The sequence below is a fragment of the Siniperca chuatsi genome, linkage group LG13 (genome assembly GCF_020085105.1).
Source record: "Siniperca chuatsi isolate FFG_IHB_CAS linkage group LG13, ASM2008510v1, whole genome shotgun sequence".
NCBI lineage: Eukaryota > Metazoa > Chordata > Actinopteri > Centrarchiformes > Sinipercidae > Siniperca > Siniperca chuatsi.
Window position 1 is genome coordinate 18,890,383 of NC_058054.1, and position 25,844 is coordinate 18,916,226.

At 41.6% G+C, this 25,844-nt stretch overlaps 1 protein-coding gene across 1 annotated transcript; it reads right to left on the reverse strand.

The window, feature by feature from the left end:
* Positions 1 to 25,581, reverse strand: mast3a (microtubule associated serine/threonine kinase 3a). Its single transcript, XM_044220241.1, has 27 exons — positions 25,083 to 25,581; positions 22,143 to 22,231; positions 21,307 to 21,379; positions 18,613 to 18,633; positions 18,316 to 18,394; positions 15,553 to 15,710; positions 13,481 to 13,556; positions 12,980 to 13,189; positions 11,687 to 11,788; positions 10,976 to 11,108; positions 10,160 to 10,245; positions 9,773 to 9,858; positions 9,226 to 9,434; positions 8,921 to 9,059; positions 8,552 to 8,684; positions 8,283 to 8,448; positions 8,042 to 8,143; positions 7,369 to 7,491; positions 6,977 to 7,089; positions 6,631 to 6,812; positions 5,783 to 5,904; positions 5,497 to 5,685; positions 4,800 to 5,023; positions 4,331 to 4,453; positions 3,962 to 4,098; positions 3,624 to 3,808; positions 1 to 3,496 (listed from the first exon to the last, which is right to left on the reverse strand). The coding sequence occupies exons 1-27, from the start codon at positions 25,166 to 25,168 to the stop codon at positions 2,628 to 2,630; spliced, it is 4,215 nt and encodes a 1,404-aa protein (XP_044076176.1). The 5' UTR covers positions 25,169 to 25,581; the 3' UTR covers positions 1 to 2,627.
* Positions 25,582 to 25,844: the final 263 nt, after the last annotated feature.

The following is a 25,844-nucleotide window of genomic DNA, read 5'->3' on the forward strand; positions in this document are numbered from 1 at the left end:
TTTGTAGTCCTGGACTTTGTAGTCCCTTTGCAATTCATTTATTTCAAGCACTGTTAAGACAATAAAAAAAACATACAATGTCACACCGGTCTGCATCAGATACCCACATGGTAGGAATTTCACAAAGGCCAGTTTGTCATTTGGGGACGAGGGGTCAGATGAGGAGCAACAACACTAAAAAACACACTAAAACAAGCGTGAAAAATATGGAGAATGACAGCTGAGCACTCATGTGAGGACATGGAGTTTATCTCACACACACACACACACACACACACACACACACACACACACACACACACACACACACACACACACACACACACACACACACACACACACACACACACACACACACACACACACACACACACACGAAAGTTGTGATGCTTAATTTTGATGCAGAAACTGCTGGTGTGGACTGTTGCTGAGATCTCCACAAAATGAGCTCTTGATTTTAAAAAGTATAACATGACGATACAACTTAAAGTCAAGAAATATGATGACGGTTTGGTACAAACTAAAAAGATCAAATCCTATGAACATACCAAGATGTATATTGCATCAGAAATTCAGTGACAAATCCCCCAAGTACAATGAACAAACTTCTAACTTCTAATTTGAACCCCCACCATCTATAACCACTGTTCAAGGCTTAGTATGTGCTAAACTTCCATGATAAATTCCCACATTAGCAGCTCTCTCAACTCTGCAAAACACAAATGTGTGCCTTCATGAAACTAACAACACAGGACAACATTTTCTTCTGTGTAACAAATTAATTTGAAGTAAGACTGGAAATATTTTGGTTGCTGATCCAAACAGTTCCTAAATGAAAACAACAACAACAACAAAAAACACCATCAAATTGGGAACAGAAATAGAAAATAAAGAATACATAGCTGAAAACCAAATCCCATATGTTCAAATCTCCTAACAAAACTCTCATTTTAAAGCTCAAATCACTGACTGAACATCACATTTAAGAACTCAAGGCCCATTCGATGAGATTAAGAACTTCCAAGATCTTAAAAAATATGTTGTAAGACTGTGGGAATATTATACTGGGATGTGAAGCATGCACAATCCATTGAGCTTGATCGCAACATGAGATCAAGACCTTGTCACATAAGTGACATTACACAATGTATCCAAGTCCATCTACCCTTACAAGGTCACTTTCAAAAAACACCACTGACAGCTGTTATAAGGTCCACCATTGCTTATACAATATACATCAACAGCAATGGTTATTAGTACTGCAACGACTGTTTCCATATCAAAATATACAAAAGGAAATCCCCTCTACCCATTCCTTCTCAGGGCCTCTGTTTGAATTCCCTGTCATTCACTTTTTTCACAATAATTTAACAAAATCCATGACACATATTTGCACTAAAATGTAAACATTCATTCAAAACACACATAAAAATTTTTTTTTAAAAAAAGGAAAAAAAAAAAAAAAACAGCCAAGGGAGCCAGTTTTGTTTGTTGCATCCACTGTACAATTTCTGAATGAGATCGTCCTGAAATATAAATGTGCTCTAACTGTTATACGGCTACTACAACTTGTGCAAACACTTCAGCTAGACTAGGTTTGTAAGGAGCTGGATGGAGGCTTGATTCAACAAGGTATTAGAGGACAGAGACAACAGCTTTATCTACACACCTGTATGTTGATCAGGTTATGATTTAAACCACTGCTATAGGAGTGTCAGCACTCACGCACTTTTTTTTTTTTTTTTACAGGACAGACAGCAAGTGGAAGTAGAGCCCATGCATGCATGAAGCTTCTCAAGCACAACTACAGTACCTCTTTTTAAATGGTTTCTATGGCTAAACCATGTTTTGGCACCACAGCTAGGCTTCCAAGTATTGAGATGTTGATATTTTTGTCCTTCTAAAATGTTTCTACAAGGCCTGCGTTCACGATCGATCAGTCCAAACGGTCACCACCACAATCTTCATGATAGATTTCTTATGAGAGGCAGCACAGAATATCTTCTGAAATTCTATAATACATTATATATGTTGCAGGACAAAACACTGTAAGTTTGTTTCAAAGACCCAATCTGAACACGAAACAACACCCAGTTCTAGACAGGCATCGTGGTATTAAAAAATGGTACGATAGACTGATGTAACCTGCCCTTTTCTGCACCTACTGTAAAGCCACACCGAGAAGAAGTTGCGTGGCATTTCTTTTGTGCAAATCTTGAACTAAGAACAGCTGAAGCATCCAAAGCATTTTCAGCAACCAAATAAAGTCATAAATAAGTTTCTTCATTTAAAATCAAAAAATATTTACAAAATACATCAGTTACAGGTGCCACAGTGATTTGAGAACCAAGAGAGAAAACAAGCAACTAGGAAGTAAACATTGTTTTTGTCATTATTCTGTTAACAGTGTTGCAGGATGCATATATTACTGAGAAACATCAATGTTAATTTGCTGATTTGCTCTTCCGTCTTCAAGCAGTTGTTTGTGATGATTTAGGACTCGGTCACAGTTTTCTGGACACACATGCAAGGCCTTCAAATGTAAGTACAGTAGCAGGTGTTCACTTTGCAGTCTCCTCCTGGGTGAGACTCGTTGTTGGCCTATTATCCCTGGCGAAGTGACAAAGCTAAAACCCTTCTTTGTCTTTTGACTTGGTTTTCTGCTGTGTTGTTGTACCCTGTGATCCTCTTCCTTCCAGCTTCACACTTGATTCTGACTGGGCCGAGTTGATCCAGGACGCCTTGAACGCCTTCGGCTGTGTGCCAGGAAGCATTGGGCTCGGCGTCGCCTCTCTCTCCTCCAAATCATCGAAACTCACTTCCTGCACGGCCTCCTGTTTCTTGAAGGAGTCCCTTCGCTCCGACAGAGCCAGCTTCCTCATCACCACCACCTCTTTGGAGTGGTGGTTGCCGCCACGGTGTTGTGGCGAGGCGGTAGTGCGGTGGTGCTCGCTGCCTCCACTGGCCACGTCCTGGTGGCCTCTCTGCCCTGCTATGTATAGCCCCTGACGGCCGTGCTCACCGACACAGACGAACCCGGTGGCGGCGCCCCCCTCCGTGTCCTCCAGCCCCTCCCCCTCAGACAGGGGCACCTCCATGGTGTGGCGGCGGGTGCTGTAGGCCTTCCTATCTCCATGGTATCCCCCCGTCATCTTGTCTCCTGTCAGCTTCTCTGCTGACTGGACCCTCTTGAGGAGTGGTGAGCGCGGTGGCTCTGCACTGCGGGGACGCACAGAATGGCGGGCGATAGTAGGAGGGGACAATGTCTTGCCATGGAAACCCTGTAGGGACTTGGGGTGACTGGGGAGGCAGGATGGAGAGCACTGGGGAGAGATGGGCTGAGGAGGTGGGATGCAGGCCAACGGAGAAGGAGGGATACTGGTGGTGGACTTGCAGCGGCCAGCTTTGTTGTAGCGACCCAAAACATGTAGGGAACTGGGACGGGCCTGTGGTACAGGTGAGTTAGGGGAGCTGGAGCAAGGAGAAGAACTTGAATCTGACAGAAAGAGAAAACAAGTTAAGCATTAGTAGATATTTTTCCACAAGGCATAACATAAAAACAACACAAAGAGATCGACAGCTCCCTTTTTGGGATGCAAGTGCTACATGATATCCTCACTCACCTCCAGAGTGGTCAGGAGCAGGGGAGCGACAAGGCGTAGAAGGCCCAGGAGAGAGACTCTGCGTGGGGGAGCCAGAGAGGCTGTCGCTAGATGACTGGTGGAAACCTGAAGAGAAGCTACGACTGCTCTGCATGGGCGGAGGAGGCGTATGCTTAGACAGCTTCTTCAAGATGCTACGTCGTCGGCTGTGCAAGAGGAAAGAGGTGTCAGGTGTGTTTAAGGCAAAGTTACAAATAGGTGTGATTTCAGTCCAATGTATCTAATACTAAGCTTCACACAGGAGTTCCAAATGTCAAACAGTAATGCTGTGTGTATGACTTTATTCTTTCCTCATGTACCTGTCCTGTCCGTCCTTCCTCTTGCTCTTCTTGCTGCGCCGGGCCATCTTGGCCTTGTAGCTCACCTTTCTGGCAGGACCCACCTTGATAGAAGTGTTTTCTAGTGCAGTAGTCTGCAGGGTCACCCTGTTGCCACTCTGTTGAAAACAGATCATCAACATAAAACACCTATCTACAGGGCATTCAGTCTCTCACTTTGGAGAAGAGGCACAAAATGATATGTTATCAATTACAGAAAGTATGCAGTTAACTCAGCAGTACATTTAGACTTTTCCATATTTAAAACACATCGTAATCATCATTGCGATCCTCAAAATATACAATATGTGTGCAGAAAAACAATATTAAAAATTCAAGTTGTCCACGTACCTTGAGCAGGAGCTCCACCACCTCAGTGTGGACGAGTCCCTGGACAGACTCCCCATTGACGTGAGTGATGAGGTCACCAGCCCTCAATCCTGCCTCGTGTGCTGGACTGCCTTCCTCAACACACTGTGGACACAAATACACAACCTCTGATCAACATTACTGGTCAAGCAACCATCTAATTAGCTGTTACCATGACTGATGATGTTACATCTATGCAACTATTACAACTAATGTTTTCGGTTTACTTACTGAGTGAAAAAAATGACAGTAACACATTTATGCACAGCATTAGGCAAGCCAAAATGCATACATAAAAACTAAAAAAAATACAGAGTTGATTTGGCACAATCATTGAGTCTCTCTGTCTCCATGTGCATGTTTCATAATTACACTCTAAATTTGTTGAAATATACTGAATTTTTCATACATGATTAACACCACCAGCTACACCTGAGATGAGGACACATACCCAGACCATGTGGTGAACAGTGTAGACGTCACTGTCTCCCATGTAGACTCTGATAGCTCGCAGCGCAAAGCCAAACCTCTTCCCAGAGCTGTGGATGACCACAGGAGGCCTGAGGCAGCTGATGCTGACAGAGAGGTCCCGGCTGGGGGACGAGTCTCTGGACGAGGGGTTGGACGACAGGGACAAGGACGATTTGGGGCTCGTAGGAGGACCTGCTGAGTCATCTGGATCAGGAGGAGAAGAAGATTAGAAAGGTAATCAGATGAGTGTCTGTACTTCTGATATTTTCTTTACATTTTACATCATTCAGTATTTGATAAAACTACTTCTACCAAACTACCATAATAATAATAATGCTAAAATTTAAGGTGATTCTACTAGGGCGATTCGTAGTTAAATAACTGAAATGGGAATCCATCTTAATAAGTCAAGTGACATTATTTTTATCTTATTTGTGTGTTTATTGTGTAAATTACACAGCATCAGGCTGTAGAGGGCACTGTAAACACATAAACAGTCTTAGCAAATATAGACAGATAACAGTCGTGCCTGTAAAAGACTAGATTAAAAAACATGTTTATGGCTGGAATTTGAGTAAGCAACTGAATCGATACCAGCTTCAATGTGAACTAGGGTAAGTGACAAAGATAGTTACATTTTGTTTACATTTCATAGACATTATCATCATCTTGTTTACCTGGGGTGATGATAAGGGACAGGCCAGAGACGGAGGCAGACTTGGGGACTTTGCCAGGTAGGGATCTGGGTTTCTCTGGCGTCTCCAGCTGGTGGGCGATGCGTCGGGACGCCCCTCTTCGGAAGGACGGCCTGGTGCCTGTGCTGTTGCTCCGGAGCCGAATGCGCCGCAGGTTGGAAACCATCCCATCTAGAATGAGGAGGTACAGAGTGTCAGCACTGTTGTTTCACAGTCGCAAAATAACAGGACAAGAGAATGTACAGAGGTCTGAGTCCGTCAGTCTTACCTTCCTCCTCGGCAGAGATGGCGAAGCGAGGCATGACGTCGAGGCTCTGGGTGCTGTTCATCACCAGTGGGCTGGCGCTGCGCTCTGACTGGGAGGAGCTGGACGAAGCACGAGGACGCAGACTGTGAGGGTAAACAGAGTAAACATGCAGGACTTCAGTAAAACCTGGGATAAGAATCTCTTTTAGAATTTGGGCAATGAAAATATTTATGTAAAAAAAATAAAAATCCAGATCTACCCAGTTTTGTTATCAGTCTTATAATTATTATTATCCTTATTATTATTATTATCATTATTATCAGTAGTTATTTGGTTACATTCACTTTGAGGGGAAACACTTGTAATCACTTTTTTAAAAATGCTGATTTCATCTGCTAAAACATCACAATTTTGTCAGTACAGGTCGTGTCAGTCTTTGTCTTAACAGTTAACTCTATTCAGGGTCATAGGCGGACCTGGAGCCTTTCCCAGTATGCACTGAATGGAAAGCAGGAAACCTGACACTGCCATTCACACCTAAGAGCAATGTGAAAGCCTCAAGTCAGAGAATACTGAGAAAACCCATATCAACACACATACAAATTCCATACAGAAAGGATCAAACCTGGGTGAAGTTACAGTGTTAACCATTTAGAATGACTTGTTATATATAGTATTATTCCGAAAAGACTATTTTCAATATCTCATAAAAATTGCTCATTTTGAATATAAAGTGCTTCATATTTAATCAGAGAGAATATTACACTTCTATCTCAACATTTATGGCTAACAAGGCGAGAACGAGGGCTGGCTGTCATTTTGTTCCTCTTATAATAAGGACATCATTTTCTCATGTTTCATGCTCTCACCTCCCCCTGTGTCCATCTGTCCTCCTGTCTCCACTAGCCAAGTGTTTGTGTCCATCGCCAGGGGAGAGGACTCCCCTGCCCTCCCATCGTTCCTCCTTCTCCTCACTGTGGCTTCGTTCGGATGACGACAGGCTCTGGTTGGACGGCGTGGAGGTGGACAGGTGCTCTGTGCTGCTGTACACCTAGAGTTTAAGAAGAAAATGGGTTACATAGATGTTTAAATCAAGATATTTGGAGGATTGTTTTCTCAGAGAGTTGTTTTATTCTATCTAAGAGTTATTAAACGACATATCTTTTAATAGCGTGAAATATACTATAGGTGAAGACCAATAAGCAGAGCAATAACCTTGCTGAAGCGGTGGGCCACAGAGGAGAACTGTCGGAGTTCCAGAGATGATTCATCATCATTGGTTTCATCATCGTCATCTGAGCCCAGGTGACAGTAGCGCTCTGATCGGGCTTTAGGAAACACAATGACAATGCAGTAAATAATAAAAAAACTTATGAGTGTTTTTATCCTAATTGAAACTATCACCAGGCATTACTGTAAAATCAGGTTTCTCCCACCAAAAAACATCTGACAGCCTATTGTATAGCAGACTAACAAATGTGTGTCTAGGTTTGTCTGTGTGCGTGCAGACAGAAATCCATATTTGTATTATATTTAGGCGAGTCCATGCTAGATCATGAAATGCACTGTGTGTATCTGTCCATAAATCTAGCTGGTCTGCCACATACTGTCAAAGTAACTGGTGTCCTCCTCAGTCTCTAGTTGAGGTATGAATTCAGCTTTCTGCCTCAGGAGGCCGTTCCAGTCCAGACCCAAGAAGAACATGTGCATCTTCACCTCAGTGGTTCCACCTGGAGAAAAATAATAATAAATCAGACAAACAGGTTTGGGCTTGCATAGCTGCCCATCTTGGGCCAGCTTTACAGCTACAACTCAGGCAATTTGTGAACAGTGTCTCCCTTGACACCCTAATGTCTCCATTTGTTGTGAGAACATCTTGTAAAATGACAAGCTGGCTTTCCTCTCATGAGCTTTGACATACTCAAGTCAATTTTATCTGGCGCTTTCACCAGTCATCACAGCCTCTTTATCTTTGTCTGTCTATAAACAACAATTTTACCAATCAAGCCTTGTTTACAACAGCTCCGCCTTACTCCAAATGTTGCCTTATAAACCCTCATGACCACAGCTTTGATGTATACACCTTTACATTTCTCCACACTGGACTTGTAGTGAACCCCCCCCCCATGTCCTGGCTGGCCCCAAAAACTGAATGAATAAAGGTGACAGGAAACTCTGTTGGCCAGCAGAAGGTCACAGTGCTGTGCAACCTGGGACCTAGCAGGCTATACTCCAGAGGGCCTTGTCCAATCATTCATCACCAGTCACACTGCCACTGACCTGTTCCCAGACGCTCCAGAGGGCTCTGTCTCAGTAGCCTGGTGATAAGGTCCTGGGCATCAGCTGGCAGAGCATCCTCACCGTCTGGCCAGATGATATCATCTGGACAAAGAAGCACATTGCACAAACTTGAGGTGATGACCAATAACCAAAGACTAAAATAAACAAAACCTGTATTTATGTGTAGAAAAGTTGCATGTGATGACTCAACAACAATACACTGAACTAACGGATCTCTTACCGTTGACCACCTGACCAAAGAGCTGTTCTGGTGTGTCTCCAAAGAAAGGCACACAGCCCACTAAGAACTCATAAAGGATGATGCCCATAGCCCACCAGTCTACTGGCTTCCCATAGCCCTGCCTCAGAATCACCTCTGGAGCAATGTACTCGGGAGTACCACACACCTGTAGAGAGGGAAAACAGACGAGAAGAGCAAAGATTGATGTTAGTTAAGGTCATAAACACAACGGACAAGATGAAGAGACGACGAGATGAGAAGAGACAAACCTGTTTGTCGATGAACTCTCTGGTATCCTTTTCAATGTGTCCTTCATACAAGTTGGTGGTCATGTTCATTAGACCAATCTTTGACAGCCCAAAGTCTGTCAGCTTAATGTGTCCCATGGAGGTGATTAACAAACTACAGAAGGAGGAAACAGAAATGTTTCATGTTACATCAATCGCTAACCCCGAAACACACTCTTAGCAAAGAAATATCAAAGGCTGAACATTTCAGAAAATTCTATAACAACTTCAAAAAGATTGCCAGTCTTTAAAAGATGATGGCAAGTCTAAAAATGATGAAAGCTTTAAAGTAATTAGGTGCTGTCTGAAAGCAGAGTTATAAAAAATGAAAGAGGTGAAATGAGGACCCACTTGTCAGGTTTGAGGTCTCTGTGTACGATGCCGTAGTTGTGAAGGTACTCTAAAGCCAGGACAGTCTCTGCAAAATACATCCGGGTCATGTCCACAGGCAGAGGACCAATGTTCTTCAACAGGTTGGCACAATCTCCACCTTAAAGTACAAAGACAGTTGGATGCTTTGTTTAGGCTTTCTGAATGTGTCTTTTGTGTTCACAGTGAGTGGGCATAAAAAGGCTACAAAGAAAATGAGATTAAACAACATATAATAAAAAGATCAAGATTAATATGTATGCATGGACAATTCTAACCAACCTTACCTTCCACATACTCCATGACCATGCAGAGGTGCCTCCGTGTCTCAAAAGAGCAGAACATAGAAACCACAAATGGGTTTTCAGCAAAGGTGAGGATGTCTCGCTCCACAAACACCTGCTGGATTTGGTTCCTAAGAATCAGGTTCTGCCGGTTGATCTTCTTCATAGCAAAACGTTGACGAGTCTCCTTGTGGCGCACTAGAAATACAGCCCTGCATGGCAGGAGAAGGGAGGATAGTGGGCAAAAGAAGAGAAAGAAGGAAAATTACAGGACAAACAGGGATAGGAGGGTTTATAAGGGAATGACAGGTACGGAGGGAGATAAATTGAGAGATTTTACAAGGAAAAGAAGGGGGGGAAAAGATGAGAAAACATACGCATCACTTACTAGTAAACATCAGTTCAGACTTGAAATGAAATTGCCCAGACAAAGTGTAAACACAAAAATACTACAAGAGCACATCCTCATTTTAGTTTCTTTTCCGCTTTTATTGGGCTCTCTGTGGTGTCAACAAAGAGTCAGACGAACAAAGAAGTCTGTCTTACTCACCCATAGGCGCCATTGCTAATGAGCTTGATGGTCTCAAAGTCGCTCTCCAGTGGTTTCCTACGAGGAGGGGTGCAGGCTGCTTGGCTCTGAATCACATTCATCCAAAATAGAGAAGGAAAATAACAGGAACTTAGTTGCTGCATTACTCCAGCGTGATAACGTGAAGATGTTTTGTCTGCCTGTACTAACAAATGCACCACTTAAAACTGTATCTATCCAAGCAAACCCCTCAGTGTTGTTTAGCTCTACTTTATATTTCTTCAGTACAGCAGCCATAGCCTTTAACATTATTTCACCCACCACTGTTTATTCTATCACATTGACATACATACATACATACATACATACATACATACATACACATAACTGTTTAATGTAAGCTTATACCTGTATAGGTGTTGCCTCTCCAGTGTCATCAGAGTCTCTACTGGCCGCTCTGTGACTCGGACTCGTCTGCTCCAGGTGGACCATCTCTGTAACAGCAGCAGACACACAGATCAAACTCCATCCAACTTAAATGAACACCAGTAAGGACAATGAATGCTTATTCAACTGTTTGCAATGATACTAACTGACTAATGATGCTTAACAAAATTACAACTGTCACTGTATCCAAAGCATATTTGTAAGCGTTTTCTGTTAGAATGTTTTAAGTGATTAGTATATTGTCTCAGTTCAACTGTTTTCCAATTCAGTTCAATTATGCTCTACTTTGTTGAATATCATTATGGAAAGCAATACTGACATGCTGTTCTGTAGAGGGAGTATTTTTAATGTTCTCATCAAATAGACCAAAGACACAACCTGTTTAACTAAACAATGAAGGAACTAAGACTAGGGAAAATCAACATAAGTTGGGCGATAGTGTACACAGTAAGAACATATACAATAAAAACAGGAAAACAAGAACAAAGACAGTATAAAATCTACACAGAAGAAGAATAATTCCTGCAACAGGAAAGTATTATTGTTTGCCCAAGTAATTTAATTTTTACAATGTTATCATACTGCGAGAATAGATTTATTGAAAATCATATATGATTTGCATGCATTTGACTTAGTTGAATGCTTGAATAAAGTATTGTAACATATCGATGGAGATTATGTTCTGATTAATTACGGCAATAATGATGTCCACCCAGTCCAAAGATACAGTAGTATCATTAAGTATTCTAAAAGGCCTAAATAGAAAGTTCAGTAGACCTTCCAAGGGATCCCTGGTGAGGCCGAGCTGGCTGATGATGTATCTGGGAATATCAGTCTTGATGCCCTGGCCCACCTTGGCTTGACCCTCTGCAACTTCCAAACGTTGGTAAAACTCCTCTGGATCAAACTCCTGGAGATAAGAAAGGAAAGACGTGTTGTGGTTTCATTGCATTTTACATATCATTTAGTTAGCCTTGGCTCTTGTAAACCAAAAAAAAGCACTCACTACAAAAACACTACAAAAAAGGGAGAAATACACTCATTCCCCACAAAAAAGCTGAAGACTACACAGCAGGAAAAACAGGAAACAATTACAATGTAATGTAATGAGTTAGTAAGAAAGATTGAAAAAGTGAATCTAGCTCATTTCTCTTTAATTTATAGGATGAATGGAATGAATATCTGGGCTAATTGAATTATCAGCTACACACCTACTGTCAATATTAAATGGCTTATAAAAGGACTGCAACTCAAAACATTATCCTGTCCGGCAAGGTAAACTGAGCTGTAGGCTCATTCCAACAGGCACCTGTGTTATTATTTCTGCTAAAACATCATTACTATACCATATCATCAATGTATGCAAGTCACCTGTGACATCTGATTTTGAAGGGACAGATATTATGTTCAAGGCTCTCAGCCGGTGAGCATCATGTTGATATTGTGTCACTCCTGTACCTATAGTCTGTGTCTGCCAGTGAGTCTTACCAGACACTCCAGGAGCCTGGCAGGCCTGGAGATGATGATGAGAATCTTCTTGACCAGTTTGGTGATGATGGTCACCTCCTCGCTCTCTGAACGCTCATACGCCTGATCATGAAAGGACAAAAGGATGACGGATTATTATTGTGACTTAATTTGCACAAGCCATGAGGCAGCACAGCTCATCATCACAGAGGAAGTCTGCACTTTGGTCTGGATCTTATTATTTTTAGCATCCATTTCATCTTCTTACATTATCTGTTGGGGATTCAATGGATCAGGGCTGGTATTTCAACATCTTGCATCAATACTCATTTCTGTTTTCTGCCTTGGCAGATTTATAAATAATAGAAAACACTTGCAAATACACTTTTATTAATGCTCATTGTCTCCGTATCTTAGTCCAACATTGCCTTGCCTTGGTCAAACAGCAGGTTCAGAGACTGTTTTTCAGAGGTGGTAAAAGAGTGACGTCAGTCAGAGTTCAGGTTAGTCAGCTGTAACAGTTTTGTATCAGGGTCTCTGTCTTACCCTGTCGAACCTGTTACAAGATTTGTTTTTAAAAGGGTATAGTCTTCCAAAAGTTGGGAACAAGGAACAGGGACAAATTCAAACATTTTAACATGTGACAGTAGGGACGATTTGCATAAAATAAACTCTTTCTAAGCTGGGGAAAAAAAATTGTGGCAAGATGAAAGAATAATTACAAAAATGTGGTTTTAGGGGAAATTATAGACAAAATAATGTCTGTCCCTGTTGTACTGTAGGACAAACTATGCTACTAGCAGACTAATGAACACAAGAAAGCACTGCATTGACTGTACTAACTGTGGCACAATTATTTTAAAAAATGTACTTGATGTTAAATTATCCAGCTTTCTGAGAAAAAAAGAGAAAGTCATTTGGGGTCTGAGTCTGCAGCAGAAGCTGTAATCTGTTTTGCAGAAGACAGCATTTGCTGGAAAGATTATGTAATAAATCATTATATAATCAAACACTTGACCACTGCACAGATCAATGTAATAATGTAAAATGACAATACAATTAGGGGCAAATGACGTGGAATCAGCACTGAATGAGCCTGGCAATTTCAATCATTGTTCCCAGTAAGGCTACAGTACAGCATGCAATGTCCCAGAGGACAATCTGGGCTACCGACAATCACAAATCCACTGATGACGTCTTAGAAGGACCAAATGCTGGCTGATCAGTTGCATGGCTGAATAATAATCAAAAAAGTGAACAAACTGTTCCAAGAATCAGATGGAAAACCATTTCTTAAAGATGAGAAACAGTCACCTCGTGCAGCAGCTTCTCCAGTTTCTCCTGCAGCTCCACAAAGTACCTGGAGGTGACCAGGCCTTTCTGGGACTTGTCCAGACAGTCTCTGGCGAGCTCCACCAGCTGGTGCTGAATGAATCCCAGCACACCATCAGCCAGGGGCAGAGCAGTGCCTGGGGAACACTCTGCAATGATGTCGAGCAGCTGACCCTCCATCTGGGCTGTCGCCTGGGAAACAACCAAGATGGAAGACTTCATTTAAAACGGTGACAGCAGTATTGTGTTAACAATTTCTTTAAAGTTGCTCCCCACAGGTGAGTGAGTCAGTCAAGATTCTGACTTTGCCAGGAGCGTTTAAATCTCCTGTCCTGATTTCCTTATGTAAAAAAGCTCATGCGCACGTTTGTAGATCGTTTTTTCGCATGGAGATGCATTAGGGCCACTGAAGATGTTTAGCAAATACAGATCAGAGAGAGAAAGAAAGCAAGAAAAAAAAGGCAAGAAAAGCACTGACTATACCTTAGGAAAGCGCTCTTTGTAGACATGATTCATCATGACAATTTCATTGTCAAATGTTCCACAGGTCCGTCCAGGGCTGGATGACAAACAGGTAAAAGAGCAAAACAGAAAAATAGATCAGAGATAGATCATGTTTTTGCACAGATAAAGTTAATAATTTATAGATGTTAAATTTGAATCACATAAAAACAATAGAACTAATTTGCAAACTGATCAGGGGATGGAGGAGTGATAGACGGGAGAGGCTACACAAGTACTTAATAATAATAAACTTAGTAATCAAACAGACAAACACTGTTATACTGAAGTCATAAAACAATGTCAATCTCAAAAACCGTCTTATTAAAGCTACACAAAATCTACAACTTTCTTATGGGTAAATTGCAAATATTGTTTACTGCCACCCCGGGTCATAAACACAGCATGTTTGAAAATGACGTGATTCAGATCAGGTTCTCATCTGCAGTATTCATGACCACATCTGTTGTGTGCACATGGCTTCAGTTACAAGAGGGCACCTTTAAAACTGTCCGTACACATTACAAATCAATGTACTGTCATCACAAACGTTACAAATAGCCACCCTGGGTGCCCCTATACATCACATACTACAAATAACAATATCAACATGTGACATGCACTTCACTATTTCTGGGTAACCACAACAGTTGCAGTTACATAGCAGTGGTTTTATTTGAGAGCAATGGCAACAGTTAACCCCTTGGGAACTATCTAGGGCAATAAGAAATGCTTTACACACCCTTGGGAGCTATTTTTGGGCAATATATTCATCTATTTCCATAGTCAATATGTGCAGTAATTTAGATGCGTTTTTAATAGCATAACATAAGTCAGTTACATTAATGTAATAAGGTATGCACTCCAACAGTTTAGCCAACCAAAACAGATCAGGGGTCAAATTAACAAACCATCGGAAAGAAAATGCTTCTTTGCTGGATGTATAGTGTGTATAAAGAAACTAGAAAGTTCACAAGACGACGTCATTGCAAAAGTGTGACTTGAGTATATACTGGACCATTTCACATTTTCTCATCAACTTTAAATTAGAAGTGTTAAGATGTTTAAACTCAACAAATGATAAAGACCTTGTTGTACACAAGTCTTGACTGTGACCGCTGCCCTTTAAGTAAAAAAAAAAAAAAACAACCACTTCTACTTTTTGGTGGTTGTAGTACTGCTAATGGTTCATTTTGTCTATCAGAAACTTATTTTAAATCCATGTTTGGGTAAGCAGCTGTGTAATAGAGGGAAAATGTACAGCAGGTAGGGTGTCTGTCACTACTGCTCATTGTATGCCATAACCTTCTGGAGGTGGTGGGCTTCATATGAGCTCCACAGCTAGCATCTTCCGCAGAATTTTCCAAGCATAGTGGAGCAAAAGCAGCTTGGCATCACATTGCAGTTATAGTTATACATACCTCTAGGCTAGGCTAAAGAACTGACAAGTAAATGTTAGCTAACAGGAAAGGTCTGATGCCGTTGATGTTCAACAGGTTAGCTATTCAGTTACCTATTGAACTATAGGCTTACATGAGCTGTTTAAACTAGAAAGGTTAACATGGCTAACTAGCTAACCAACCCAGCTAAAATAGTAGGGCGTGGCTGAAGTTTGGCCACACTAGCTCAAGTGTGAGGCTGAGGTGTTAATATTACTAGCTGTGAGTAGCTCCTCCATTTCTGTTGTGCACTGCATTGTGGGAAAACAGTGTCCATCAACACCACAGCATACTGCTAGCATACAGACATACTTAAATTTAGCACTTTTGCTACTTATTTTAAACCTGGTTACAATAGTATGTTATATATGAAATAATTTTGTTTCATAAATTAACATTAGTAATGTAAGCAGTGGTGGACTTCACATTATCTTCTTTCCCTATTTAAGGGCTTCATTTTAACATTAACCTACAACATCAGCCAAGGGAGGTGTGGCTCTGTGGTTCCACCCATTCAAATCAAACTAATCTAATGAGATTATCACTTCTCCCAGTGGAGTGCAGTGTAACAAAAACGAGCAGACCATACATCTGCGCAGTATAGTTCCAAGCTACCTGAGACTGCGTGAGCGGATCCTAACAGGGGGCGAGGGGTGCGCTCCTTCTTCGTCCGCCACACTCTCTGTGCTCCGGAAATGTTTGAACAGGAAGTGGAGATCATCTTGCGTGGGCTGGAAGGGCAACTGGTGCAATAACTCCTGGGAAGAAGAAGACTGGGAGGGAAAAGTACAGAGGGGGTAAAGAGAAAAGGGATATGTAAAAGAGAGATGTAGAAAGTGAGAAAGAATAGTGTACAGAGGTCAGTGTACTGGATTATATTCTAAATATGTAATAAAAAACAGTCAATGGCTGAATACTCAAACTTATTTCCTACTTTTGTCTACTTTCATTTGCACATTTACATGTATCCATGTCAGGTTGTTCTTCTGCTGCTTTGATGATATAACATTGTGTGTTAAAAGGCTTCCTCTAATAAGAGATTCACACCACTGCTCTCTCACATTCAATCATTATCCTGTTAATACTTAGCATCTTAAAGGCTTTCATGTTCCACTATAGATCTGAATTAGATGTAACACTTAACAAGGACATACTGAAAAAGGCTGCAGTAAAGTAAAACATCAAAAATCCCTTTCCAGTTTGAAAAAAAAAAAATTACTCCATGAGCTTTAGTGTTCTGCTCTCCTAAAGCAGGATTTTTCTTTCCTGCTGCAGCATGCCCTGCAGCAACGGCTGTTTAGTTGGCTATGCATGCATTAGTTTTCTCTTTCTGAGCCAAAATGTGTGAAACGCAGCCTGGAATTTATGAGAACTCCCATCTGGCTGGGATCTTGCATTTCACTGGAGGAAGAGCAAAAGGAAGAGTGGCTCATCTGACTGGAGGAAAGAGAAGAGCCTAACCGAGAGACAAAGTGAAAGGAAAACAGAGAAAATAAACTAACAGGAAAGGAGAGACAGGGAAAAAAAGAAGGAGCAAGGAAGAAACAGAAAATAAGTGATAAAAAGAGGGACAGAAAGATAACCCGAGGAGGAAACTAGAGACGCGTCAGAAGCGAGCGAGAGCAGCATAAAGGCCTCACTGACAGCGAGCCTGAAAGGAGCATTGTGTGGGGAGGGCTGACCTCACCGTCTCCAAGCCATGTGGTTGGCCATACAAAATTACAGCCGGGACAGAGGACCAGGGTATTGTTTTTACATCCAACTACAGTTTCAGTAATGACTTTCAAGACAAAATCTCAAGAAAATCAACACAGAAACCATCAACAAATAGCCGATGGGCGTAGCTGGACAGCACAGCGCGCTGCCTGCCTTTGACTTGTCCCGAAAGGAAAAGCTGGGTGAGGAAATGTGAAGTGCTGTACAGTCCCTACTCATTTATGATGTCATCCAGGAAAAAGAAAGCATGCATTTCAACAAGACCAGTGTTATTTTAGTGATAAGATTTATTATTCCTGCACTTTCCCTCAGTCGAAAAGGGGCTACACAGGGCACAGCTCAAATCTTTTTGGTATGAAGTCATATAATTAATAAGGATGGTCACATGGTAAAATATTAACTATAAAAGACTTTCCAACCAAGTTTTTTTAATCACTAAAAATACTAAGTTGAATTCAGCCAGAAAAACAGACCATATGGAGTAAAATGTTGTGCATTTTAACTGTCATGTATGTATAAAACTGTTCATCTTTAATCATATCTATACTGTGTAAATCATTTCAGGAAAACTCTGGGAAAGGCATCTGAGGATTCATTCCTATTTCCTGTCTGCAGTGGAAAGTGTTATGAGGCTGATGATGGAGAGATGCATCATCATCAGACATATCCTATCCAGTTATGAGTCATTAAGGGATACAACATCCATCTACAGTCAGCTGTTTTGTATAAGTCAACTGGCTGCAGAAAGTATGGTCGACCAGACTGTCAAGTTACAGTGTTGTGATGGTGTGAGGTTTTCCACCTGCCTCTGAATATAAAACTGTCACCCCGTGTGAAAAATGGTTGTAAAACGTTAGAAGTTTGTTTCTTCACCAATGGCAGATCCAGTTGATTCCAACAGAGACACACGTTTTCACAGCAGAAAAAGACCTTTCTCCAACCTCTGCTACAACATAATTTACCTCTATGTTCTCCATTCTATGTCCAGTAATTATGAAGTGCTTTTTTGCCAAAATACAGCTAATTACAATGCTTCTACAGCCTAAATGAGCATGCTGCTACATGTCACTACACACTAGTTTTGAATCCTTCTTTCTAAATCCTCACACGAGATGCTGTCGAGCTTGTGATCATGTGTATATGTTCACTGGCTTGCACATACTAGAGCATCGTGCTCTGCAAACTTTTCACAGCCCTTTTTCAAGTCTATGGGGTTTAAGAGTCTGCCACGAGTGATAGTAAAGATAGTAAATATGCTTGCAGTCTTTCCGCTGTCGGTCAAAAAGGTATAAAACACACTTTCACAGCTCATTTAAAATACGGTCCGGTGCAGAGCACCTTTATAAAAGAACTCACTCTGTAAACTGGGTCTACTGTAAATCAACAACCATTTATAGGTGGATTTATTTCCTACACTGTATGTAATCTGATGGTATTTACAGTTCAGTCAGTCAGCACCATAAGTTTATAAGACACCACGCCTCGTAAACTGATTGATACACTGAGTTTAAGTAACACAAGGAGCTAAATGGTCCCATGGCAGTGGTTTGGAAAGAGGTTGAACATCTGATAAAGGAAAGAGACAGACCTCATTGGCACTAATGATTGCAGGGAAATAAAGACAGTGACATTGAGAGAAACACAGAAAGAGATTCAGCTTACTGATACTGATGAACTGGGCGCATTGGTGCAGTATCCAGAAGAGGGAACTGACGCCACAGACCACCTTCGCCCATCCGCTCTGCAGAAACAAACAAAGCTCAGTGGTAGCTCCCCATCACTTATGAAACCTACACATCCTGTTGACTCACTCCAATCTTCAAAGCTTCATCTTTTTGCAACTGCAAATCTCTCTCTCTCTTTTTTTTTAAACGATCTTCCCATGCAAGATTAAAGTGATAACATCTGATGCTTGAAATTGTGTTGATAAAAAGAAGAAAACACCAGTCATTTTCTTACCTTTCAGTGCGGGCCAGTTGGCTATACCGACGCAAAAAGAGGATGACACAAATGGAGAAGAAGAGAGAGAAAGCGGAAGAGGGGCAGGCGGAGACACAAAGTGAGAGAGAAAATTAACAATTTAATGATAGTGACAGAATAAGTCTGGCTGTCAGAGTCATAGCCCTGTTTGTCTATCATAGCTCGCAGCCACTGGCAGTCTGCTGCTGCTGAACACCTGCCGGACTACTTCATACTGCAGCACTGAGACCAACAGACACTTCGCTCATGACTCATTATACACACACACAAAGCAACAAAATACACTCATAAACAGCATGTACACATACACCATGAAAAACCCACCCAGACCACTACTACAAACAGAAAACCTCCACCTTCATGTGTGAAATTTCCACTCGTAACAGTGCCTCTCTCTCCGTTGTTCCCCTACTTTTCCATCCAATATGGCACTCTGGGGACGTGGCCCACTTTCCCTCACTGATTCAATCTGTGATGACAAGGATGGTCAAATGTTTTCTCGCTCAAACCAGCTCTTGGGGACATGTAGCTAAATCAGGGGTGACACAATGAAATTGAATGGTTCTGCTCCGAGTGTGACTGAGATCTGAGGATTAGTACGGCGTGTTTTTTCTCATCTGGTTCACACCCGATGTGTATATGTCATCCGCTACTGATACTAGGTTGTTGTATTAAGGGCCCGCAAGGCTTAAGAGGATAGAAGCTAAGATTAAAAACAAGGTTTTAAAATCGATGTGAGAATCAATGCCTTGGTTGTACAAGGGAAAAAAACTTTTTTGGGCCAGAGTGTTGGCAGTCCTCACACCCTAAGGTTAAAAAAAGCGTCTTTAATGGTGAAGAAGGAGCTGCAGCTAAACGATTATGCCCCACCCTTGAAATGGTTCCTTATCACGTTTATTCCTTCATTTGCATTAAAAAGACTTATTTATCCTATGCATAAAGGCCAACTATTGCGTGTCTGGCTCTTCCATGTTTACGTGACAAAATAACTGCACAAACAGCAGGGCTATACAGCTTGTGTAAATAACAAATAAACCCAGTGGAGCTCTCAAAAGTGCAGTCATAGCATCTGTCGCCACACTGGCAGCTTAAAAAGTCTCAATAAATTTAGATGAGTCATGCAGGCTCGTGCAAGGCAATTCTATCAGGAGACATCCCCTCTCCGTCCTCAAGCTTATGCTGCAATATGCCATACTGCACTGCAACATTAAATGCTAATTAAAGGCCTGTGATATTTGAGATAAGGTGCATATAGATTTAAAGTACATCCAGTTACACAATTGCAGCATATTCTTAAAACATCTCATATGTATACTCGTAAGTATCTACGGCACTATTTTTAAGCATCTCCTTCAGAATGAGCCTACATGTTGTTGTTCTGCCAAAAATCTCCTTACTAGCAAGTCAACCACACACTATTTTCTGCTATTGAACAAGGATGCCAGTTCCAGCTACTACTCCTCTAAATCCCAGTGACTCTATACACAGTTGCATAAAGAGTGCTGAGAGGGCAAGCTTTGCAATTTTCCCCCATAATCACAGCAGCCCTGAGTAATGAGTGTGTGCACCGACTTGCCGCCTTAATTGGCTTGACAAATGCCAAGACCCATGTCCAGCAAGTGGCCCTGGGGCCTTTCAGCTGGTTGGACTTGCTTCTCCATTGCCTTTTTTCCATCACAGGGACAAGCCAGGGCATGTTCCACAGAAACCAAGTTTCTTAGGTTATTTTAGCGTATTTTTATTGGATTTAGCTTAAAATAAGTGAAAAATGTTGATGTTGTGGTTAAGTTTTGGTTTGGTTTTGGCTTGGTTGGGCATTAACTGTGGTAGAAAAAAGTAACTAATCAAACAGCTTGGCTATCTCTAGCTCTCACTGCAGGCTCTGGTTACTACTGTTGAATTAATCATGAATGGCAATATATTTCTATTAGTGTTTATTTCTCATGCTTTCAACTTAAAAAGGCAGAATGAGTAGGATTTTCCTATAAAGCAACGTATAGACTCATTCAAAAATAATCCCTCTCAGTCATCACTTATGACCCACTAAATGTGTGTGGCGGTGTTTGTATCTGCAGATACCCTGTCCTCTGCCTGTATTTTCTTAAGCTACGAAAATGGCGGACACAGCGCCGAAAAAGCACAAATACAGCGAGACGAAGCGCCAAGCGGACAAAGCTTGTTCCAAAACAAGAGTGGATCTGGGGTTGGCTTTCACCCGCTGGTGAGCACTAAAGGAGAGGATGGGGACGAAGAGCAACGCAGAGTTGCCCTGTTTTCTGTTGGACAGGTAGGTGCCCACAGTTAGCTTAATTAGGTTGCTAAAGTATCGGCTTCTCCATGACAACAAACGTACCGTTCCAAAAATAGTAGCTAGCAGTGTACGGGGCCAACTTTGAATGTTGTGTTTACAAACCGCAACCGAAAAATCCCACTCATTCTGCCTTTAAGGTGTCTGCAGTTTTGTCAGTTTACATCTTTGCAGAAAGAAAGATTAACCTACTCTAGTGTTAAAATATGCATTTAATCCACTGTTTTTGGAGGCATTCGCATTTTATCAGTCTTAGCAATTTTCCAGTTTTTGTATTATGTAGGGAAATACTACTGTAGTAATGTGGCTGAGCTCAAATGCCTTAGAACAAATCCATATTAAAAAGCATTTGAGTTCATTCTCACCTGCGGGCAAACTGGAAGTTGGCAGAGGTGCTGGCAGAGACATTTCTGGGGCTTTCTGAAGGGCTACTGCCAGCTGAAGAAACAAATAAAATCAGTTACAAACTTTGAAAATGAGTAGAAGCTGAAATAAACTATGCATACGACTATTCATATGTTGAATAATTCCACTGGCTGCGCCCTTTTACAATTTACATTTTCAGTTTGGAACTAGTTTTACTTCACAGTTCAACCAGGAACAATAAAATCTTTTAATTACAGTAACAAACCCACAGAAGTTAAGTAGGAAAAAAGCTCAGTTTCAGCAGACTGCAGGGACTCCTGTTGTTTATCACACTACACCACATACTCTCAAAAGGGTCACTCAAGGGTTTTCATACTCCCCTGAGGGCAAAGCACTACCACACCCTGAGTCACCCAAAAAAAATGGGTGCAGAGCATTAATGAGTCTCCATATAGCAAGGAATGAGTAGCCTAGAGGAAGTTAAATGAAAAAATAACATCATGAGGAGGAAAACTAGTGTATGTCTTAAGCACTATACTGTGGAAAAAAACTTGATGAACACACCACTGGGAAACCAGTGCCAGTCTTGTGACATACAGCATCAAAAACAAGGCTGAAGGCACAAACAGTACATATACTAGACAAAAAAAATAATGTAGTGGTCTCCTGCCTCAGATGAACCCCTTCATCTCTTCACTCCATCTTCACCCACTCGTCTGTTTTCCATGTGATCACGTCAACGTACCATACGTGTAATTAGCCTCTAATCTAATTGCTAAACAATGTCACACACTGAGCCAAGCAGACATGCAAACTAAAAACAACACGCAAGTACCTGTGGCAAGTGGGAGAGGAGAAAGGGGTCGTGAGAGCGTGGGCGACGGGGTGCCGACCGCCAAACTCCTTCTCTTGTTGTTACGGGAACTGTGAGAGGAGGAAAACAAACAGAAGAGAGAAAACATTTGCTTATGCAATGCAATTACCAACACAGCACATGTTGTTTAACATGGCTGTTATCAGTGCAGTAAACAGCCAGGTAAAATAAAACACGGTCAACCTATGAACTTGAGTTGTTGATCGTGATAAGGAAAACACTGATAACTGTAATGATACTGGTAATGGTGTTTATACATACACATACATGCATGCATAGCTACAAACATATGTATGTAAATATATACAAACACTCACAGAAAGTATGCATTATGCATATATGTATTACATTTGGCACCAATTAAGCAGGTCACATTTTTATGTTCTTATATTTAAGAGAATAAAAGTGCTTCTGACTACAGGAGTTACCAAAATAATGGAAAAACAGAATAAATGAATATCCAGCAAATAAGGAGGAGTATGGACTATGTAGTAAGGTATTACACTGAAGTATCAATGATGATCTGATGAGGTCTCCTGTGTCTTGAAGTATTTTCATGTGATAATATGGGAAACATGTGGAAAGAGCAGTGCTTGTACCACTGGGAGCACCTGATCCTATAAAACAGCCTTGTCTGGCTGTTACACAACGATGCAGAGAAAGAGAGAAGACCCAGTGACTCCCATGACATAACTGTGCAGGCCATTACATACTGCCCATACCATTAAAGATCCATCATCATGGATGAACACAATCTTTATCCTCACATAAACAACACAAACTGATCTATCGGTAAGAAAATCAATGATCAGACTGTTTTTCCGTTGCAGTCAGAGGTTCAGCAGATGCAACTTTGGATACAAGCTTTTTCTAAAAGATATAGCAGCTGTGTCTAACACACCAACCTTTAAAAAGGTCATGTACAGTTTTGACTGTATTAAAGAGGTGTTGTTTCAATTCTGCTGCTATTTGAGGCTGATCGTTTGTGTTGTTTTGATGAAAGTTTTCTTCTGCCCTGCTATTTGGCTTCAACTTGCAACCAGTGTTCCACTTTGCTGGACCAGTTGTGTTCAAATTTGGCATATTTATAAGATTGTTACTGTGCAGCTTTTTTGACGAATGCAAAATCGGTCAATCACTTCTTTGGAGCTCCTCTAACGAAACCCTTTTCTTTGAAAAGTCACATATAAAAGTGGTGACTGGCAGACCGGTAATACTTAAGCAGCATTTCTCTGAACACGACTCACCCAAATAGATGCTAGTGTAATTATGATGCAGTTACTTTAAAGTTCAAATGTTATTTTGTCCACTCCTGTATGTTTGTGCATATATGGTGCCTGGAGGCCTCTGTATGCCTGGTGCTCACTCTGTGTGTGCTTAAGTCTTCATTCAGAATAGAATTATGGATCCTTTTGTTTTCATGTTTCCCACAAAGCTGGAATAATAATCCCATCATGCCTTCTGTTTCATCTTGGTGATGTCGAAGCCATCTCTCTTTCTCTCTGGCAATGACCTAAAATAATTGAGGGGCTGAGACAACAACAGAGCCTGACGTTTTTGGGTCGGTGCTGAGGCATATTCACACAGTATATGGCCCCCAACCCAAAAAGACTCAAAGTGGCAGAGACGGCACAGCAACAGAGAGAAGGAAGAGCCAATAGATGCTTGACTTTGGCTTCAACTGCACACCAACCACAGGACGACACTGTGAGTGTACACCATTTTATTCTGATCAGAAAATATATAAACACACACCCTTTTCACACTATAGAGACAAAAAAATGGCACGAAAGCATCACTGTATCACACTGTGACCACAAGAGAGCTTTATCATCAGTTGATGATAAGGCTACTCATATTTAGCACCAACAATAGTGGTTTGTAGGGACCCTGCAGGCAGCCATGTAGCATGATGAATGTAGAGGCCTGTGTGTTTTGCATGTCTGCTGATGGTGAAGGGCTGCATTTATTCACTGAGCTCCATTCAATGTCACGCTGTGTTGAATGGGTTACATGACTGATGCATGTTCCCAAGCTACGTGGAAAAAGTGGATAGTTTGATCCTCCACAGAATGTCGTTAGCAGCCTGCTAATAGTTAGGAAAGCTATATTACATACATTTAAAGACGAGACCATAGGTTTTCTTCCAGAACTTCACTCGTTAGCAATGGGTCTTGCAATTTATGACATTGACAGCAGCTATAATAGATGCATAGTATGCCAGAATCACAACAAAACAACATTTCCCTATAGAAATATTGGGATTATCACAAAGGAAATAAAAATGCCATAAATTACGATAAGATCACTATGAACTCACTGATTGCCAAAGTCCATTGAGTCCTTACAGGGCATGAAAGGCACATTTTACTGCTCTACTGTGTGAGGGCTGATTAAATTTATCTTAGAGATAAAAGCACATCTACAACAGTACAGTCCCACTAACCACATCAGTGTATCGATCAACACTGGGACTTTGTGTCGCTGTATGCGACAGCTGGTAGCAGACAATGCAGTCTGCCCACATACATAACACTCTATAATGGCCACGTTTCTCTGTCGGAAACAAAAACTGGGGCGGATGTAACCGACATACAGCCTACAGTAACGTACCGTCGGCGATCACAGACACCACAATGGCATTATCAGTCTGAGCTGTACGCTGATAATGTTACCAAACACCGTGGGGGTTGCGTTAACGTGCTGTGAATCAAATAGCTCAGCGTAAACGTTCAACAATTTGCTGTTTGTCAGACAGTGAATGGCACAGCTCAGCGGGGAGCTGATGACAACTACAGGCCGAGCAGACGTTTTCGCTTTGCGGCAATTTAGTCAAGACTGTATCGCTTTTGTCTGCACATTTAGAGAGTCTATTATTAAAGTAGGCAGTGTCGTCGTTACCTTTTTGATCTTTTCATCATGGCCCCAGTCACAAAACTAGTTTTGTAGCTCGGCAACACGGTCCAATAGTAGTTTTGGTCAGACATGGTGGTGGTGGTGGTGACCGATAAATCTAATCCAGATAGCGATAATTATCCTCTTGTTAAAGTAGGAGCATCATGTTAAACAGTCTCTACTGTGGAGTTGTTATTACTGGTGGTGGTTAGGCCAGTACGCAGTGTCCAACGGCAGACACTCCATTCAGCTTCGGTACAAACTGACCCCAGACCCACGGCACGGCAGCTCGGTGGTGATGAGCGACTGCAACGGCCATGTCCGCTCTGCTCCTTCTCCCTGTCACCAACACAATTTCCGAAATAGTCCGTCTTCCGCGGGATGCGACATTATCGTGTGATATCTTCGTCGCAATATAGCCTAAAGAGTGATACAAACTTTCCAGCAGCAAGAGCAACGCCACACCGCGCAGCCGCGTCAGCTCGCGCCGGAGGGAGGAGGAACTAATGATGCCTTCAAGTACTGTCGGAAAAATTGCGTTAACAACGACAACACAAATGAACCACCCAGCGAAAAATAGAAAGACTGAGAAATAATGTATTACCGGTGATATCGACATTCAAACAACACTCACACACCTGCAGCTTAACATCTTTTTTTAAATCTATAAATGTCAAACGTGCCTAGCAAGTCGCATCTAAGCCACAATTTTCTGTTTTAAACCTTACGAGTAGTAGTGAATGTTGCATTTTTGTCATCAGCGACTGT

Excerpts from the sequence above, each read along its gene's own strand:
- mast3a (XM_044220241.1), bottom strand. The coding sequence starts at position 25,168 with ATGTCTGACCAAAACTACTATTGGACCGTGTTGCCGAGCTACAAAACT. Across the intron at positions 21,380-22,142 it reads TCCTCTCCCACTTGCCACAG|CTGGCAGTAGCCCTTCAGAA; the intron begins GTACTTGCGTGT and ends TTGTTTCTTCAG. Across the intron at positions 11,789-12,979 it reads TGGAGAAGCTGCTGCACGAG|GCGTATGAGCGTTCAGAGAG; the intron begins GTGACTGTTTCT and ends TTTCATGATCAG.